The 19517-nt window shown below is 36.4% G+C and overlaps 3 protein-coding genes across 6 annotated transcripts; 2 read left to right on the top strand and 1 right to left on the bottom strand.

The window, feature by feature from the left end:
- The first annotated feature begins 83 nt into the window (after nucleotides 1–83).
- LOC132598469 (putative pentatricopeptide repeat-containing protein At1g56570) lies at nucleotides 84–3975 on the top strand. The gene is made up of 2 exons (XM_060311343.1): nucleotides 84–1623; nucleotides 1961–3975. Exons 1-2 carry the CDS (start codon nucleotides 1009–1011, stop codon nucleotides 3170–3172), a joined length of 1827 nt encoding a protein of 608 aa, XP_060167326.1. The 5' UTR covers nucleotides 84–1008; the 3' UTR covers nucleotides 3173–3975.
- Nucleotides 3976–4068: 93 nt separating this feature from the next.
- LOC132598467 (pentatricopeptide repeat-containing protein At3g62890-like) lies at nucleotides 4069–7985 on the bottom strand. The gene is made up of 2 exons (XM_060311341.1): nucleotides 5313–7985; nucleotides 4069–4398 (listed from the first exon to the last, which is right to left on the bottom strand). Exon 1 carries the CDS (start codon nucleotides 7738–7740, stop codon nucleotides 5353–5355), a length of 2388 nt encoding a protein of 795 aa, XP_060167324.1. The 5' UTR covers nucleotides 7741–7985; the 3' UTR covers nucleotides 4069–4398; nucleotides 5313–5352.
- A 1550-nt stretch (nucleotides 7986–9535) lies between these two features.
- On the top strand, nucleotides 9536–16021 carry LOC132598466 (protein AGENET DOMAIN (AGD)-CONTAINING P1). 4 transcript variants are annotated; one of them, XM_060311338.1, is made up of 6 exons: nucleotides 9536–10297; nucleotides 13684–14133; nucleotides 14290–14388; nucleotides 15118–15194; nucleotides 15487–15519; nucleotides 15707–16021. In XM_060311338.1, the coding sequence occupies exons 1-3, from the start codon at nucleotides 9767–9769 to the stop codon at nucleotides 14317–14319; spliced, it is 1011 nt and encodes a 336-aa protein (XP_060167321.1). In that variant the 5' UTR covers nucleotides 9536–9766; the 3' UTR covers nucleotides 14320–14388; nucleotides 15118–15194; nucleotides 15487–15519; nucleotides 15707–16021. The 4 variants fall into 4 exon arrangements, with proteins under 4 accessions (XP_060167321.1, XP_060167320.1, XP_060167323.1 ...); XM_060311337.1 differs by lacking the exon at nucleotides 15487–15519; XM_060311340.1 differs by lacking the exon at nucleotides 14290–14388 and having other exon boundaries at nucleotides 9539–10297.
- Nucleotides 16022–19517: the final 3496 nt, after the last annotated feature.

Here is a 19517-nt window from a genome sequence, read left to right as displayed (position 1 = left end):
GTCACTTTGTTCTTAATCTGTATATGCTGGTTCCTTTAGTCTTTATATTAGCTCAGTTATTGTTTGTTTGTTCTTGTAAATCACCAATTATTCGTATGCAAATTCATATATTTAAACCAATAAACCTTCGGCACGACCTGTCACCAGGACAAAAGGGTGACACGACTAGGCTTTATTTTTGCTTCAAACTTTTCCAGTTTTGATCTTTATTGTCACTTTAATTATATTGGTAAAAATTAGAAAAAAATTCATTTACCCCTTTAACCTTTTGAGTTTGAAAACAAAAATAGCTCCTTTAATTCTTGAATCAATGGAGGAACCCCCTTTAACATTAACGTCGACAGCCAATAAGAGAGTATTATAGTTGGAATGTATATTAAAGGATGTGGTATATTTTATGTGATTAATTTGTTTACGTAATAATGCTTGAGATAGCGTGTAGACGTTTTTTTAAACTTTTAGTTGCAAATGTCTAATTATGAATATTTTTGCGTGTGTGCAAATATTCAATCACGCACAAAAGTTTGTTCAAAATATTAGTTGGAAGTGTTTAATACTTTTTCACATGTCCATACTCCATATGCTCAATCGGCACATATTGTAAAATTTAGTGCAAGTTTAAGAGGGTGTTGGTGTATTCCGCCTTAAATGTATTCAAACATCTTATTGTTCATTTTGATTGTTGACTTTATAATTAAGAGGTGTTTTTTCAATCTTCATTTTGAGAAAAGTTGTTTCCCAAACCTAAAAAAGAAAAAAATAAGCAAAATCTTACTCCTAAAAAAAGAGCTAAAATTCAGAATAAAGTAACATCAACACCAAGTCCGGGCATACTGGACCTAGAGGAGAGACAATACCAGTTGCGACTGGACAAATGAGACACATCTTTGTACATTTATACTGCTATACATAATGAATCAAAGACTTGTACTTTCTGTAATCAACGCACATTCGTTAAACCCATTCATGTTAATCCTAAGTTTATATTTCTAAAACTATATTTAAGCAATGAATGCAAGAAAACTAGTATCCCAAACTCATTATACTCAAATTCCTCAAACAATTAGAAACTCTCTCCTTTGTGCTGCAATCAACCCACCCAATTCAAACCCACCATTTTTACCAAAACCCCCTTCAATATTAGCCACTGGTCTCCTCAAATCCTACTTCGAAAGGGGTCTAATCAGAGAAGCACGTACACTGTTCGATGAAATGCCTGAAAGAGATGTTGTTGCTTGGACAACCATGATTTCTGGTTACACTTCATGCAATCTTCATGGACGTGCTTGGGTAGTTTTCTGTGAGATGATGAGGTGTACAAATGTGAGCCCCAATGAGTTCACATTATCTTGTATATTGAAGGCTTGTAAAGGGATAAACTCTTCGTCTCGTGGAGCTTTAGTTCATGGTTTGGTACTTAAGCAAGGCATGAGTGGGAGTCTTTATGTTTCCAATGCTCTCTTGGATGTTTATGCGACGTGTTGCGTTGATATGGATGAAGCGTATGCGGTTTTTCATGAGATAAGAGGGAAAAATGATGTGTCTTGGACTACTTTAATCGCAGGATATACTCATCGTGGTTATGGCTATATGGCGCTTAATGTTTTCAGAAGAATGTTATTGGTACGTATTTAGATATTTTCGGGCAGAAGGCCTGTTAACGCGTACAAAATTTAGTGTCATCTGTTGCTAGACTCTTATCATTTACTCTAAAGAATGAAGTGATACTTGCAGCAAGTCCTTTATGACTTGAAAATGTATTGGGCTGGTATTTCTTGTAGTTTAATTTGAAAGCTACCTCTTAAAATTCAAAAAAGTGATACTCATAAACATGTAAATCAGTGCTTGGACCTGGTGAAAGCCTTACCTAGTTGCTGCAATAAAAATAAGTTGTCGACGCAATTGAATGGCTATTTTATTCTAACTTATCATGTTTTTTTGTGTGTTTTTGGATGGACAGGAAGAGGGTGAATCAAACCCATTTACCTTTTCAATTGCGGTTAGAGCCTGTGCCTCGGTCCATTCATGTACATATGGGAAGCAACTTCATGCTGCAATAGTCAAACATGGGTTGGATTTTAATCTACCCGTAATGAATTCTATTTTAGATATGTATTGTAGGTGTAGCAGCTTAAATGATGCAAAGCAATGCTTCGATGATATGATTCAAAGGGATTCAATCACGTGGAACACTTTGATTGCTGGATATGAGAAATCTGATCCATATGAATCTATCAGCACATACTCGAGTATGGAGTCAGAAGGTCTCAGCCCTAATTGCTTCACATTTTCCAGCATTATAGCAGCTGTGGCCAATTTGGCAATTTTGAGTTGTGGAGAGCAGATTCATGGAAGAATCATAAAGAGAGGCCTCGGAGGGAACTTGGAGTTGGACAATTCCCTAATAGACATGTACGCAAAGTCTGGCAATATTGCAAGTGCACGTAGAATTTTTGATGAAATGCCCAAGAAAAATCTGGTTTCGTGGACCTCAATGATGATTGGTTATGGAAGCCATGGATATGGAAATGAAGCTGTTGACTTTTTTGAAGAGATGGTTAAATTTAAAGTCAGGCCAGATAGGATAGCATTTGTGGCAGTTTTAAATGCATGTAGCCATGCTGGGTTTGTGGACAAAGGGTTAAGGTATTTTATCTCAATGGTTGGTGATTACAACATAGCTCCAGATCTGGAGATATTTGGGAGCTTAGTAGATTTGCTTGGACGTGCTGGACGAGTTGAGGAGGCTTTTAAGTTGATAGAGAGTATGCCATTTGATCCTGATGAATCTGTTTGGGGAGCATTCCTAGGAGCATGTAAAGCACACAATCATCCAGATTTGGGCAAGCTGGCTATAAGAAAGGTGTTGGCTTTGAAACCAAAAATTGCAGCAACCTATGTAGTTTTGTCAAATATCTATGCAGCTGATGGTAAATGGGGTGACTCTGCAAAAATGAGGAAGTTGATGAGAAGGATGACTACCAAGAAAGAGGCTGGGAGAAGTTCGGTGGAGATAAAGAATCAGAATTATAGTTTTGTTGCTGGAGATAAGATGGGTTCACATATGGATTGTGTTGATGAAGCTGTAAAAATGCTGGTTGAACATATGAGAGACGCACTATATATTCCTGATTTGGACTTCTTTATACATGACTTAGAAGATGGAACTTGAAAAGTAACAGCAATGAGGGTCAAAGTGACTTGCTGTTGTCTATGTTGGTATAATTCATTTATTCTTTTGGTGCAGTTGAATTCAATTCGATGCAAAAGAAGATAGATTCATTTGCTTCAGAAGCCACATTGCATTCTATACAAAAAGAGATCTGTTAAAGAAAGTTGAGGGAGGATAAGCAATCACTGTTGTTCAATAGTTGATACTGGACCTAGTAGGTTACCTAACCAAGTAAAGTCATTCTTTGCCATGATGCAGTACATAACTACATGTGAAGTTCATGGAAATCAAGCTCTTGATTACTCTGAACTTGGAGTATAGTGAATTTTCTAAGTTCTAAAATGCTCTTGGAAGATCCGGCGAGGGGACATTGTTATTATGGGAAGATTGAATAACTCTATGATCTTCTTGAACTTGTATTTCTTAAGAGCAGATTCGCATCTGCATCTGCTGTCTTTGCCATTCTGGGAAGAAAATTGCTGAAGTGGTATTGCTAAGTCTCAGTTCCATATACTAAAATAACCATTCTTTAGGAGGTGAAACACATTCTACTTGTACATCGGTGGTTAAGATTGGGTCCGTAGTGGTCTGGAGGGTATTGTTGAATGGCTATGTTTCTGAACCAGTCAATTGCAATAGTCCATTGTCTTGGGAAAAAGTGTAACATCATTCACGACATGCACCAGTCAACACCTAGATAGGTGGGCACATAAGTGACATTCACGAAAATCATAGGCTGCGGTGAAACAACAAAACAGAACATATGATACTATGCTAGTGTTCAAGTTTTGAGTCTTGTCCCCCTTGGGTAGAGATGTACAATTTCAAGTTCGTTCTCCTAGTTGATAATATACATCATACAACTACAAAGGGAGCAAAATGTCATCAATACAAGCTTAAGATCATGAAACCTTCTTGCTGCTTTATAACATTCTCTATCTAGAGAGAAAAAAGTGATTCTGAGAAATAAGAATATCATGTTGCATGGCAGTTTTACAAGAGTATTGCTGGTACATTTGGCCGCATAATTCCACTGATAGCCCCAACCCATTTGCTTCCGCCCTATATGTATAAACTTGTACATTAACTACTACAGAAATTCTTCGATGTATTGCAAAAATAACATAGAGATGTCACCCTAGTTCCGTATGCTGAAAATGAACAGCCTCTGGTTGTCTCTCCAATTCAGTAAGGAAATCAGATCTATAATTCATTTTGTCCATCAACTGTAAAGAAACCAGGAAAACAAACAATGAAACAGGTCAATTCTTCTTCGATTACTGACAAGTGACAAACTACATGGTTAGCTGAGTAGCACCAAAAATTGTGCCAAAAGAACTATATGACTTGAATGCAGGGTAGTTTCTTCTGGTTCAAGAACTTAAAGTAACCAACTTGCATTGTTATATAAAACAGACTACTCCAAAGAAGTCCTATTTCTTCTGTGAACAAGTGCTGGTAAGTGAAGCTAACTTTGAGTACCCAAATTGAAATAGGCATGTCTATATTAAATGTTGCAAAGGTTTAAACCCATTATAACAGCAGTATGCTAAATCTTATTCACCTGTTCTGCTTCAATAAAGCTTCAAGAATGGGGTAAATACTTTGATTAAATACGTAAAGAAGCTGCTTATAAAGACAAGCTTCCACTGCACTTTAGGTGGCGGCCCCTTCAAGTGCACTATTAGATACATACGACTTATTCCAGTCCCTGCAGTGTGATGTAGTATTGCACTGCAATTGTGACTACAACATAGCAACAATATGCAAATACCTGGTAGAGTGAGTGGCCAAAAATTTCAATTTTGATTATGAGTTCCTTTTATGTTACAGTTCAAAATCTAATTAAGATTATCATATGGTACAATCTGAAATATGTGGAGATCCGGCAGAAAATAAGAACACGAGGGGTGAAAGACCAAAAGAGCTTTAGAGCCAAAAAGCAGTGTAAGCATCAGAGCCCTTGCCTTACTATCCATATCCAAGGTCAGGTTCAACAAAATGAAGATTGAATTAGCATGCAGGTTTGGCCATAATGGAGATGATAGCCTTGTTGGAGCCTGTGCAGGGTTTATACATGAATGATGACCACTAGCCAGTTAATGTTGCAAGGAAGATTGAGGCATTAAAGTTGAACAACCTTGATAATAGTTCTTTACAGGCCAACAACAGAGTATTAGCTACCAAAATTCCATGCAGGAACAAGAGCCATTCTTAAAATGATGAAACCGGTGCCTATCTCTGACCACTATTTCCCGATTAAACGCTTTTGATATTAGTTTTGCTGCTGTATGACAATCACTACATATTCGTAAGTTCTTGATTATTCTTATAGGAGTTGGAGGAGCAATGGAAATGAGCCCATAAGCAATTGCAAGCTTTTCACTATGTCTAAACAGGGTACATTCTTTTTCTTCCTCATCAATATCAAGTAAAACCTCATCTGTGCCTGGAGCATAGCCCATTACTTTCAACCGCTTTTCCATTTCAGCCAGCATTTCTTCAATTTCATTTATCTGGGGATGAGACTTGTCTCCTGCCAAGAACTCATGAGCAGCACCATTTGCTTCAATCATACTGCAGCCAGGAACTTTAACGACACCCTGCCGTGTCATTGCTCCTCTAATATCCAGAACACTATCCCAATTACCTCTTGAAGCATATATATTGGACAGTAACACATGAAATCCATCATGATCTGGCTGAAGTTCAAGGAGCTTCCTTCCAACCCTCTCTCCCATTTCACTACTACCATGTTTTCTGCAAGCTCCAAGAAGAGCACCCCAAGTGGCAACATCAGGAGCTATAGGCATACTGTCAATAAGCGTCTCAGCTTCTTTGAGCAACCCTGCACGCGCAAGTAGATCAACCATGCACCCATAGTGCTTGATATTAGGTTCAACATTGTAATATCTGGTCATAGCATCAAAGTAGGAGCGCCCCTCATCTACTAGGCCCATATGTCGACAGGCACCAAGAACTGCAACAAAAGTAACCTCATTAGGGGTTACACCACATTCCTTCATCTCCTGAAACATGTCTAGTGATCTTTCCACCTGTCCATTCATGGCCAATCCAAGAATTAAAGCATTCCAAGTAGAAACCCCTTTTTCTTCCATTCCATTGAAGACTTCCAATGCATTCTCCACACATCCACATTTCATGTACATGTCAACAAGAGTTGTACCAAGAATGATATTCACTTTGAGCCCATTCTTTCGTATGTAAGCGTGAATCCATTTTCCTTGATCAAGGGCAGACAAGTGGGTGCAAGCCGAAAGAACACTAACCAAAGTAGTTTCGTCAGGCTTATTTTCCTCATGCAGCATCTCCTGAAATAGTGCCAAAGTCTCCGAGAAATGATCATGTTGTGCATAACCAGAAATCACTGTAGTCCATGACACAACATCCTTCTCGGGCATGGAATCGAATAATTTTCTAGCCTTATCCACAGAGCCACATTTCAAGTAGCCAGAGATCATTGAGTTCCAAGATATCTGGTCTAGATGACTACTCGTATCAAACAATCTTTGTGCAGCCATTACATCTCCACAGGTAGAGTACATATGGATTAAAGCATTTTGAAGGTTAACATAAGATTCAAAACCAACTCTTATTACCAATCCATGCACTGATTCCCCAGTCTGAACAACCATCAAGTGTGCACATGCAGACAGCACACTTACCGCAACAACCTCATCTATAGAAATGCCATTCGCACACATTTGCATAAATAAATCCAGGGCCTGTGTGTACATCCCATGTTGCTCATAGCAAGAAATTAAAGCAGTCCAAGAAACCACATCTTTCTCCATCATTTCATCGAATAATTGACAAGCCTCACTCATCCTACCAGACCTACCCAACAATACAATCATAGAATTGGATGCAATTACATTCTTCCTAGGCATCTTATCGAAAATCACTTTTGCTTCTTCAACATTACCAACCTGAACATATCCTGCCAATATCGAATTCCACGAAACCGAATCCAAAACAGGACTTCCATCAAACACCTTTCTTGCATCAACCATGTTTTCACAAACAGCATACATGTTAATCAAAGTGTTCTTTACATAAACATCCAACCCAAATCCCATTTTAATAACATGATTATGAAACTCTTTTCCCTCCGTTACAGACAATCTAACTGTGCTAGCTTGAACCAAAAGCGGAAACGTATAATTATCAATACATACATTATTTTTCAACATTGATTTGTACAAAAAGATCGTATTTTTAGGCTGATTTCGCTGTAAATAAGCTCTCATCATAGTATTACAAATAAATGCATTTGGGTGTTCAATGTAATCAAAGATTTTATGAGAGTAATTAACATGAACCAAAAGTGAGTCAGTGGAAAACTTGAGAATCCTACTTGCAGCATATGTATCTTTGATGAAACCAGTGGAGATCATTTGTGTAAGAATTTGCCCAAAATGTTTGTAATTTTGACATTTTAGTAGAAGAAACTCCAAGATTGAGAGGTTTATGGTTGCTTTTGAGGTGGGGTTTTGAACAAGATTTGACTTGAAGGGTGAACAGGCACATGCTTTTGTCAAATTCATATAGTTATGTCCTTGTTTATAAAAAGTAATGAAATGAGCTAGGGATTGTTAAAAAATTTAGGGAGGAGGTGACCGGAGATATCGCCGGAGCATTGGGTCCGATGATCGGAGATTTGGGTTTGGGTTTTTTCCAGTTTGGTTTTCGCGCCTTTCTTGTTTTGTTATTGTTATTGTGAAATTTCTCGGGGGCCTATAGAAATTTAAATTGCATTCACTTGCATCATTTTTTGGTAGGATATTTTAGTCACCCTCAATTTCTCTCATGTGTGAAACAAATACTACTACTTTCAACCAAAAAAATAAAATAAAAAATGAAACAAATGCTACCTAAAATAATACTTCATCCGTTTCATAATAAGTGATTTTTTTGCTTATGCATACCCCTAAAGAAAGTGTTCACTCCTAGAAAATTAGGAGTGTTTTTACTAACTTATCCCTAATTAAATGCTTAGAAAAGAAAAGTTGATTAATGGTTCGTGATTTTGTAAATAAGGATAATTTTGGAAGAATAAGATCAATTTCTTCTTAAAATCCTAAAGCACCACTTATTTTGCAACAAAATGAAAAGCCTAATAACACCACTTATTATGGAACGGAGGGGGTAGCCAATTACTTTAAAATTGAGATTCCAATAATTTAGAAATCGGAAAAGGGTCGAAAATCCGTATTGAAAATGGTTCAAATTTGTCCTTAACGTGACAAGAGGGGTTGCTCCTTTTACTATTGGACGATAATTGTCCTTAACGTGATTGTAAGTAAACACCCTCCACCTCCACATTAAAGATTGTAAATTCGAGTTATCAAGGGAGCAAAAAGAGGGAGCTCTTGGGGAGAGGGAGCTCCTAGGAGGGGTAAAAGAGAAAAAGATAATTATTTTAACATAAATTTATGGATTAAAAATGCCCCTCCTACTTTTGGAAGCTTATTGTTTGTAAACGTTGGATGTAAATTACTGTAACTGTAGCCAAATTGGGCCAAAGCGGGTAAGTTGAGTGTAGTTGGCCAAAAATGGCAAACTAGATGGGTCTAGAGACAACCATCATAATTTTCCCTAAAATTACCCCTCCTACTTATTAGACCCAATTTCAGTTAACATTAATTTTGGGGTTAAAAATACCTCTCCTTTTAACGGAATTATGAAATAACACATGTAGGGCTTTAATAAAATATGTGATACTTAATCATTGGACCTCGTGGCCCTAATCTCATGGCCCTAATAGTAAATAACTCACCTATTCGAGTTAATCAAAATAATTAGAAATCACTTGTTCGTACTCAGTTCTTTTAGTACTTCACGTTTTATGACTGAATCAATTAAAAAGATAACAATGCCTCATTCGTCTGAAGCTATGATTTTTGTTCAAAATCAATGTAAATGAATTTCAATTGACTCCAAATCCAAGTTCATTTCATCTTCTTCATCTCTTTAATAATGGTGAAATCTTAGAAATTCACCCCCAACAATTTCAAACAAATAAATACGGGTGGATCTTTGAGTAGAGAGTCTATTAGAAACAACATCTCTACCTTCCAAGACAGCGATAGGTCTACATACACTCCACCCTCTTCAGACTCCACCTATGAAATTACATCAAGTGTATTGTTGTTGTAAATAAATACGGGTGGATCTTTGAGCCGAGGGTGTATCGAAAAGAATCTCTCTACTTCCCAATAGAGATAAAGTCACCATAGACTCCACCCTCTCCAGACTCCCACCTATAAAATTACACCAGATATGTTGTTGTTGTAAATAAATACGGGTGGGTCAAGTTATCAAGGAATTAGACCCAACTCCTACAAAACCCCTACCTCAAAAAGCCTCCTTCGTTCTTCTTCCTAGCGAGTCTTGAAAAACCCCAAAACCCCAAAGCCCAAAAAAAAAAATACTTTCCGCAATTTCCAACAAGTAGAGCCCCCTCTTTGTGAATAATTCACCAAATTCCTATCTTCTCTCCGCCAAAATCCAACAAAGATATACTCATTCAAATCTCATAACCGCCAAACAATCTTTTCAAATTCAAGAATCATGGTAAAAGACCAAGATGAAACGGAGTTACTCAACACTTACTTCACAAATGGCACAGAAATTGAAATCAGCAGTGACGAAGAAGGCTTTCGAGGGGCGTGGTATGAAGGAAGAGTCATACGCCCCATTCTCAAGAAACAAAGAAGAAACAACAACGATGACGACGAAAGTAACAACAACAACAAGCTACGTGTCTTGGTTGAGTACAAAACACTAATGGCTGATAAAAGAGGGAAAAAACCATTGAAAGAAACGATGAGTTTAATTCAACTACGACCACGACCACCACCTGAAAAGAAAAGGAAGTTTAAGGTTAGTGAAGAAGTGGATGCTAATTACAATGATGGCTGGTGGGAAGGTGTGGTTATGGAAGTGTTGGGTAATGGGAGGTATTCTGTGTTCTTTAGAGGAACAAGAGATCAGCTTGAATTTGATGAGTCACAGATGCGGATACATCGGGAGTGGGCTAATGGCGAGTGGACCCCACCGTTTAACGAAGTAGGAGAAGGCCAAGAAAATGAAGATAAGGAGGTATGTTCCTTTTTCCTCTCCGATATTCTTGTGTCTTGATGAGCTGGTGAATAATAAAGAACTATAAAGTAACAACACAGTATTTTTACGTGGAAAGCACCTCGCTAGCGTCTAATTCCAAGAAATGTGGTTCTTATGACTGGTGCTATGACTCATAGAGAAAACTTGCTAATTGATCAAGAGAATGTGTTGGAGAACTTGGGAAGTCATTCTCGAAGGATGTTTTGGAGTTAATATGAAACATTATCTGTCTTGTTACTTTTCTTTTGGGTTTCCTAAGGCGTTGGATCTTGCATCTGTTACTGGATTTCTAGAATAATTAGTTGTTTAGTTATAGGAGTAGTCTAATAGTTGATTTAATAGGATTTTTATCACATACCATAGGGTTGTCGATGTGTTTTAGCTCTCCATTTACCTTGTATGAAGCTGAGAAAATTAGACTAGAAAATACTCCTTCCTGATGGTTATGTTCTTGTGAATAGCTTATTGGATATCTAAAGAATGTGAATTTGCAGTTTCAATTACCAAAAGAAAGAAATCTTCCAGGACATTATTCCTTTTTCCTAATTGATCAAGAAATTGTGTTAGAGAACTTGCAAAGTCATGTTTGAAGGATGTTATGGAGTTAATATGAAACATTATCTGGCTTCTTTCTTTTCTTTTGGATCTCCTAAATCCCATTCGGAAGGTGTTGATGTTTGCATCTGTTACTGGTTTTCTAGAATAATTAGTTGTTTAGTTAAAGGACGCTAATAGTTGATTTAGTATAATATTCCGTTTCTTAGTTTTAGTAAGAGTCTAATACTTTACTTCATCAAAAAAAAAAAAAAAGTCTAATACTTTAGGTGTTGGAGGAGGAGTCTACTACTTTGTTTATGTGCTCATATAAAGGCTTATAATTGATAAAATTTATATGAGACAGATTTTCATTCATATTTTCTACCTTGCTGCTTGCATCTCTCTCTATAAAAATCATAACAGAAAGGTCTTTAGAAAGAACGGATGGATCTTTAGGATTTTTATCACATACCATCAGTGGCGGAGCCACATAGAGCCGAGGGTGTTCATTTGAACCTCCTCGGCGGAAAAAAACACTGTTTTTACAAGGTTAAAATTATTTTTTATGTATATATAGTAGATGTTGAACCCCCTTAGGCTTCTTCGTATGTTTGCTTTTTTATATTTTGAACCCCCTCGGCGGAAATCCTGGCTCCGCCACTGCATACCATGGTGTTACCAATGTGTTTTAGCTCTTCATTTAACTCGCATGAAGCTGAGAAAATTAGACTAGAAAGTACTCTTTCTAGATGGTTATGTTTTTGCGAATAGCTTATTGGTTATTCAAGATTGTAAATTTGCAGCCTCAATTACCAAAAGAAAGAAATCTTCCAGGGTCCCCAAACATGATCTGGTGTGGGTATAAAAGTAGTCCCATAACATCTGTTCCTAGATATTGTGCTACAGGGGGAGGATACCTGCATCTTATTGGGCGGATGATGGTGAAGAAGTTAGTCCTAGAGAGTTGGTTTCAGATATATAGTTGGAACATAGGCTTGTTAGCGGGGAAGTCAACAAAATCAGTAATTACCTTGAAAAGGATTATATTTACCCAAGACTAAGTTTAATCAAAAAGGATAGAAAGATGGGTAATACAAGTTGTGGTATTAAAGGATAATAATATAGCGTTGAGTCAGAATCATTATAATACTGTTGATTAAAGCATATTTTTTCTTGTTACACTTACACTAAGTCTTGTGCTTGTTAGGAATCCCTTTACTTTGGCTAGAGACTCGTGTATCAGTGTAGGGATAAGTATGAGATTTCGAGAACTTCTAGTTTTCGAGAATTTCTAGTTTTCAATAAAGACAAATTATTTAGTATTGAAATGAAAATTGCCTGAATAGAGCATTATTCATAATATTTATATAGTTAGCCACAACTATGTCTAAGATTGAGGCATATTTGACTGATCGATTGTCATTTTTTTGTCTTTGATCTATTGTAGCACATACATTTTAAATATGTTGCATTTCTTGGGATAGTTGATTTGAGGGCTTGAGGGGGAGGACATGTGAATATGCATTGGAACTTTGTAGATATAGGAGCATTGAACAGCATATTGTAGAATCAGTGTACACTTCTTGGAATAGGGTGTTCTTATTTTCAGCTGATCAAGGGAAACTTGGAAGCTCAAAGAAGTCTACTTGCTGGTTTCTCACCTTTCTCAACCCAGCTAAGCAAACTCATGCTGCAAACTTGAAAGAAGTTTAGGTTATGTAGTCAACAGTCCAATATTGCTTATGATAAGCTTACTATCTACTTTCTCCATTTTTTTTGTTTCTAAAAAGAATATTGACCTTCATAGTTCATCCCCTAATATGGAAACCTTTTCCAATATATAGCATCCTACATTAGAACTCCTCATTCGTCTTGATGTACCCGTCTCAAATAGGTAAGTTATAGGGATGGATAATTCATTAAATCCTTTAATTGTACCAAAACTCGTTAAGTTAAATGAATCCGCTGTCACTATTTGTACACCTGTACATGTTGTATGAATACATACATACACTTGTGTCTGTGTGACATAGGTTCTTTCCTCCACTAGATAGAGTGGAGATAACTCCTGAAAAAGAAAGCCTTCCCAATTGAGCATAATCTTTTTTCTTGTTGAGAAAAGGTTAAGTATAATAAAAGCAGCCCGAATTGTGCTTGATTATTTACAAAAAGATCCAGCTTCACATCAAATCAACATGGATTCAAGTGTGTCTGACAGAGATTCTGCATCATTACTCAAATCCTCTTGACCAATCAGGTGGAATACTTGTTGAGAAAAGGGTAATTATGCTTGATTATTTACAAAAAGATCCAGCTTCACATCAAATCAACATGGATTCAAGTGTGTCTGACAGAGATTCTGCATCATTACTCAAATCCTCTTGACCAATCAGGTGGAATACTATTGAAAACAAGTAGTAAGAGATGACTATGCAAGAATATAGGAGATATAAATAGCATTGTCATTGATGAAATAATTATTCTAAGCCAAGCTTCAATCATCTCTTGTGACCAATCTAGCTGCGGCATGGATGCACCTAAACACACATACCCAGGAACAAAATGGGAGTTGGAAGCATGTTTCTATTATTACATTTAACTGATGAGCAAATCTGGCACTTCTTAAGTTCATCTGAGATATATCTATATTTTCCATTTCTTTTCATGATTATACATGTCTGTATGAGATAACACATAACGAAGCAGTTATTTAAATAGGGCATTGCATTTTTCAAGTTTTAGACTTTCTCTCAATTCTGTTTATGTGTTTCACTTTTTGATTTGTTTCTTTTCTCTCCCACTTATTTTGGCTTCGGCATGAAATACAGAAACTTGTACCTACTGAAATTAGACCCAACAACGAAGCTGCAGAAAATTTTAGTGTAGGATCATTAGTCGAGGTCAGCAGTGATGAAGAAGGTTTTGAGGGTGCTTGGTTTGCTGCAACTGTTGTTAAGCTTTTAGATAATGGTAACTACCTGATTGAGTATCACAACCTAAGAAACAATGATGATACAGATTTTTTGCAAGAAGAAACTGATCGTTTGCATGTACGACCACCTCCACCTGATATTGGACCTTTTAAAAGCTTCAAAGTCCTCGAAGAAGTTGATGCTCAACACAATGATGGCTGGTGGGTGGGTGTGATTTCTAAAGTACTTAAAGGTCAGAGATACAAGGTTTACTTTAAGGGGAACAACGAGGAGTTGGAGTTTAAGCATGCTGATATAAGGCTGCATCTGGACTGGATTAACGGCAAATGGGTCAGAGCTTCCCAGGTAGTTTTCTGAATGACTGAATTCAAAAATTCATGAATTAGATTTATTTTTTTGGCATGGAAGAGCATGCATTTCTGTCCTGGGAAAAGATCTTCTATAGTGATTCCTGTATTGTTACGTGACATACTTGCTAATAAACTGGAAAGTAGTTTGCAGGTTCTGTTTGATTCCTCTGTGTACTCATAGACCTTCTGAACCCCAGCTTGGCTAAACACTGTGCTACTGTAATGTGTGTGGAGGGACAAACAACAGAAGGTACATAGCTCTAACTGGAGGAACAGGGTTCAGGCCACCCATCCCCTTGACCCAGACATGACCATCCTTCTCTCAAATAGTCTAAGTAGTGTTTAGTTTCAGTCTCACCCCCGGAATTGATATAAAGGCAAAGTGCATAGGCAAACTCTTCCTGCTTAAGGATAGTGCTTGCTAGTGACTATCTAGCAAGATTTCAGCAATTAGGCTGAGAAACTTTTGGTTCTTTCCTCTGTAACCAAATAGAATGAAACCCAATATGAACTCCGTCATTGTTGTGAATCATACATTTTGTTATTTGAAGGGAATTCATTATCTTAGTACAATCCTAGATGCTTTTGCACCAATTTCTGGATCAGCACACTATATGTGATGCTAAAGAGACTCCAACAGGATCCAGAGCTAGCTGTCATAGACTGCATAGCTCCTGTTCAGTATGGTGCTCGTTCATTCACATTTGGTTACTTCTCCTTGCTCTAGCTGATAGTTGCTAGCCTTAGGAGTTTTTGTAATACACTTCAATATCATGAGAGTTTGTAGAAATTTGGTATGGCACAATACCATGACTCACATTTTCTAAGAGATGTTTGGTACTTGTATGTGAACTGGACTAACACTTTGCTGCACGTATGAACTCCTTAGCTAACATCATTATTTTAAAGCTATCAACATACATCTTAGTTGTGTATCTTACATTCAATTGACCAATATTGACATACTTGATTTGTCCAGGCATTGAAGTTGTGATCTTCGAGAAATTGCAACGTTGGGAGATCTGCAATCAGGATTTGTAATGTAGCTTCTGAATGGTATATGCTTTTGTCTTAATCGTTTGTTCATCATTCATGTTGTACTGAAGTTGTGCTGTTTGTGGTGTGATAGAAATGTACGTTAGGTACATACTGTCTTCCTGTCTGAGAAGTAGGGAAATTCTCATTTTGGTGGCAATAGTATATTCCTAGTGCTTTATTTCTTATGGGCTAAAAATTGGTCTTCCGCTATTGTTGATTCCAACAGTTTTCTTAGTGTGAAATTCTAATTTTCTCTTCAAACTGTAGAGAGACTAACCACGTTTCATACTTCATTTCATTGTTTCAATAGCTTCCTCAAGTCTTGGTTCGTAAGCCTAGTAAGGTTGGTTCTTTTACTTTTATCCGAGTCTGTCACAATGTGTCTTTACTACATGCATTTTTTTACAATGTTTGTGCAACTTTTGAGCTAATTTAGTGTTTGATGTGTAGACTGTTCGCATTGACAGCTCTTTATTATATATGTTTTCTAGTTTAGCCATATCTAATCTCTCATTTATTTTTGTCTGTAGGTTTGACAGATTCTGCGGTTTGTTTAGGATTGTAACTTGTTGGGAGCCTCAACCCAATCAATGAATGCCTTCCATGAAAATAGTAATTTGTATTACATATATGGGATGTTCCTTCTTGGATTTAAAATATAGGCCTTCAAGAATATGAAAATGAACTCTGTATTACTCCTCGAGAGAAACCTAAGGTCTTTCCATGTCTCAATATTGTTGTGTTAAATTTCAATTGTGTGTGTAGTGTAAGCCAAGCCTATGCATAACTTTAGTTGTTGTCAACTTTAATCATTAAAGAACTATCTTCATGCACTTTCCGCCAGTTACAGAAATTTTGTAATTCTTTTATTCTTTTGTTCTTAATTTCCTGAATCTTCTAATCTTTGTGGGATGGTAGTATTATTGACATTTTCAGTACTATCATGTAAGTTTATCATCAAAATAATCTTATGAATCGTGCACTTATCGTAGGTATGAGCCTGCGCCAAGGAGATTATACTACCCTATATATGTCAGCCTGTTGATGGAGTTGAATGCTTAGTGAAGAAAAAAATATCGATGTTTACCCTAATTCAATAAGTAGATGTAAACATTCGGTGTGAGTAAGGTTTTTTTCCCTCGTGCGAAGTGTTGAGTAGCAAGACTGGACTTCATTTATCTATGTCCCTGCACGCAAGATAGTTGTGTATTAGTTTTAAAAGATAAGAGAAAAATAAATTATCAATTTATCTGTTAAAAATTATTTTGCATACGTGCCGTTTTTATTTTCTTAAACATATATTCCCTCTGTTTCAATTTGTTTGAACCTATTTTCTTTTTAGTCCGTGTCAAAATGAATTACCTCTTTCCTAATTTGGAAACAAATTTACTTTATGAATGATTTACAGCCACATAAATTTTCAAGGCTTATTTTGAATCACAAGTTTCAAAAGTCTTTCCCTCTTTCTTAAATGTCGTGCCTAGTCAAATGAGTTCATATAAATTGAAACAGAGGGAGTATGAAGCTAACAAATAACTAAAGGAATTGGATGTATGTTTTTGGAGTCCGGAGCCTAAAGGCACTGTTTTGGAGCCAAAAATTAAAGGAGGTTGTGGAATTTGGGATAAACCAAAAAGGGTTTATCGCATACCCCTTTATGACTTGTAGCAACTTTAACGACCCACACCAAACGATATTTGATCTGTGGCTCCCGTTTTTTCTTCTAAATTTTCTTTATAACTCGTGGACCACTACACGAGTTACAACATTTTTTTTTTGGATTGGTATACTGCTTGCTACAATTCTTTTTTAGAAATTAACTGATAACTCGTGGAGACCAACGCGAGTTACAATTTAATTATAATTCATGTCTTCTTCGTTCTTTTACTCTTTACTCTCTCTATTTTTTATTTTTTATTTTTATTTTAAAAAGAAAGAATCTTCCCCGTATTTAATATGTGAAAACATGTACTCTACTCTAGTTGTTAGAAATTTCAAATAGTTTAAAAAAGAAAGTAAATATTGTGTTTTAAATATACAAGTATCTATTTTATTAGCTTATAAGTAGTGTACAAGCCTACAAGTTGCAATTATTCTTTTAAGGGAAAAGGTGAAAATATACCTTTCAACTTTGCGGTTGACAGCATATATACTCCTCGTAAAAAATGGTGCATATATATACTCCTGTCGTTACACAAATGACGCAAATATATCATTTTCACTGACAAAAACTTTTTAAAAAATTAATTAGCTTGTTTTTAATTAAAAAATGTCACGTGGCTTTAAAAAAATAAATCTACCCATTTTTTTAGTAGACTTATTTTTTTTAAGGGAATTTTACATAGTGTAGAGAACATATAAAGATATATATATATATTTAGTAACTACACTTTAGTTTAATTACATGTGGGAGCTAAATGTTGTATTTCAATTACACAAGGTAACTAATTTAAAACTCATCTCCTCTTATTCCATTGTATCAATCTTTTCCTTCAACCCCTTCTCTCTCCTCCCTCAACTCTCTCTTCTCCGTCGGCCAGCCACTGCTGGTCATCTTCTCCGACGGAGTATTTGTAGAGAATAAGGGTGATGAAACAATTGGAAAAAGCAATTGCGAAAGACCAAATTAAGGCAGAGAAGAGCGAGGAAAGGTCTTGAACCAGCAGCCATTTGTAAAGAATTACATTTGTAAAGAATTAGGAGTATTATAATCCATCAACGTAGCAATAATTCTGGTATCTCAGATCTGAGTATATTTCAGTGTATTCATTATTTAATTAGTGTAAAATAGAGTGTTTCTTTATGTATTTTTCGCTTGTATTTCGAAGGAGATTTTTTGTACACAAATGAATACAGTGAATTTTGGAATACAGCTGAATATCCCTGTATTTTTTTTGCATTTATGTTGTTTGAATACAACTAAATTTAAATACAATAAGTTGAATACAGTGTAAAATTTGTTGCGAATGAATACAACCAAATTGAATATAACGAATTGAATACAACGAAATACAACCGAAGTGGAATACAGTCGAATTTGAATACACGTTACTGTAGCTATGAAATGTAATTAGCAAAAATATAGATATGCCTTAAAAAAAACCCAAAGTGTAGTCATTTGTGTAAGTTGCCCTTTTCTAAAGCCATGTGGTATTTTTTTTTTCCTAGTGGGTCGGGTCTAGTTCATTTAAAGAATGGATAGACTTATTTTTTTAAAAGCCACAGAGATAGTTTTTAATTCATCTAACCCAAAGCCGAGCCCAATGAACTCATACTATTTTCGGACCAATTCATAAAACCAGCCCACTAACACCCGAAATAATAACTAGCCCAAAACAACCCAGCCCAATACCCGCTTAAAGACCCGACCCGACCCGCTCCTTTTTCTTATTCATCCCCAAAACCTAATAGCAAAACGCATCAGACGCCTCCTTTCTCCTCCATTCTCTTCCTCCCCATTTTGGCACGGACAGATTTGCCTGTCCCATTTTTTCACTAAACTTGTCTTTCTCTTCTGCTCACCTGCGTGGTTCTGTCGTTTGAAAGGGAGGGCTTTCCCATTTTCGCTTCAAGCCGCAAATAAATCGGTCCCTTTGAGCAAAGTCTGACCAAATCACGTGAAATGCCTACAAGTTCGTCCAAATTTTCAAACGGACATTTTCTTTGGATTCAAGATTCAAACTTGATGCTCTAAAATCCCGCCCATTTTATGAAACCCTAGCTACCACTGGTTCGAGGGAGGTTTTTTTGGAGCTGCAAAAACTCCCTAAAATATAAGATATTTAGCTTCCCCCCTAAAAAAGAAGAGTTCTTTTAAGCTGTCTAAAAATCCCTCTAAAATATTAGTTTTCTTTTTTTTTTAGCAATCACAATATCGATTCAAAATACTACACATTTTTCCCTTTTCACTGTTTCGGACCCGAGTGGTACTAGCTAAGGAATTTGTGGTGTTTCGATTAAGTAGTTAATGATATCTATATGTTTACGTCTTCATTCGGCTTAGTTTTCAGCTTAGCGGTTAATAGTGCCTCTATGTCTAGGTCTCAGTTTGGTCTAGTTTAATTTCAGTTTTATTTGCATTTATGTGTTCATATGGGTTCATACGATGACGATTATGTCAACTAGTAATGATACATGATATATTAAACTGTAGCATGACCCCGTGTTAGTATGATAAATCTGTTTCGAGCTTGGATGTGGAGTCTGTTAATGTGAGAATTTGGTGTATATGTATGAACCACACTAAATATGGTATGATGAGCTGATCCCCTGCATTTGAACCTGGCATCCCATCTCTGTGTCTGTTAAGTATGTCCATTTGCAAATATGAATCTCCTTGTC

Source organism: Lycium barbarum, chromosome 6 (genome assembly GCF_019175385.1).
Source record: "Lycium barbarum isolate Lr01 chromosome 6, ASM1917538v2, whole genome shotgun sequence".
NCBI classification, from domain to species: Eukaryota; Viridiplantae; Streptophyta; class Magnoliopsida; order Solanales; family Solanaceae; genus Lycium; species Lycium barbarum.
This window is presented reverse-complemented; position numbering and strand designations above follow the sequence as displayed.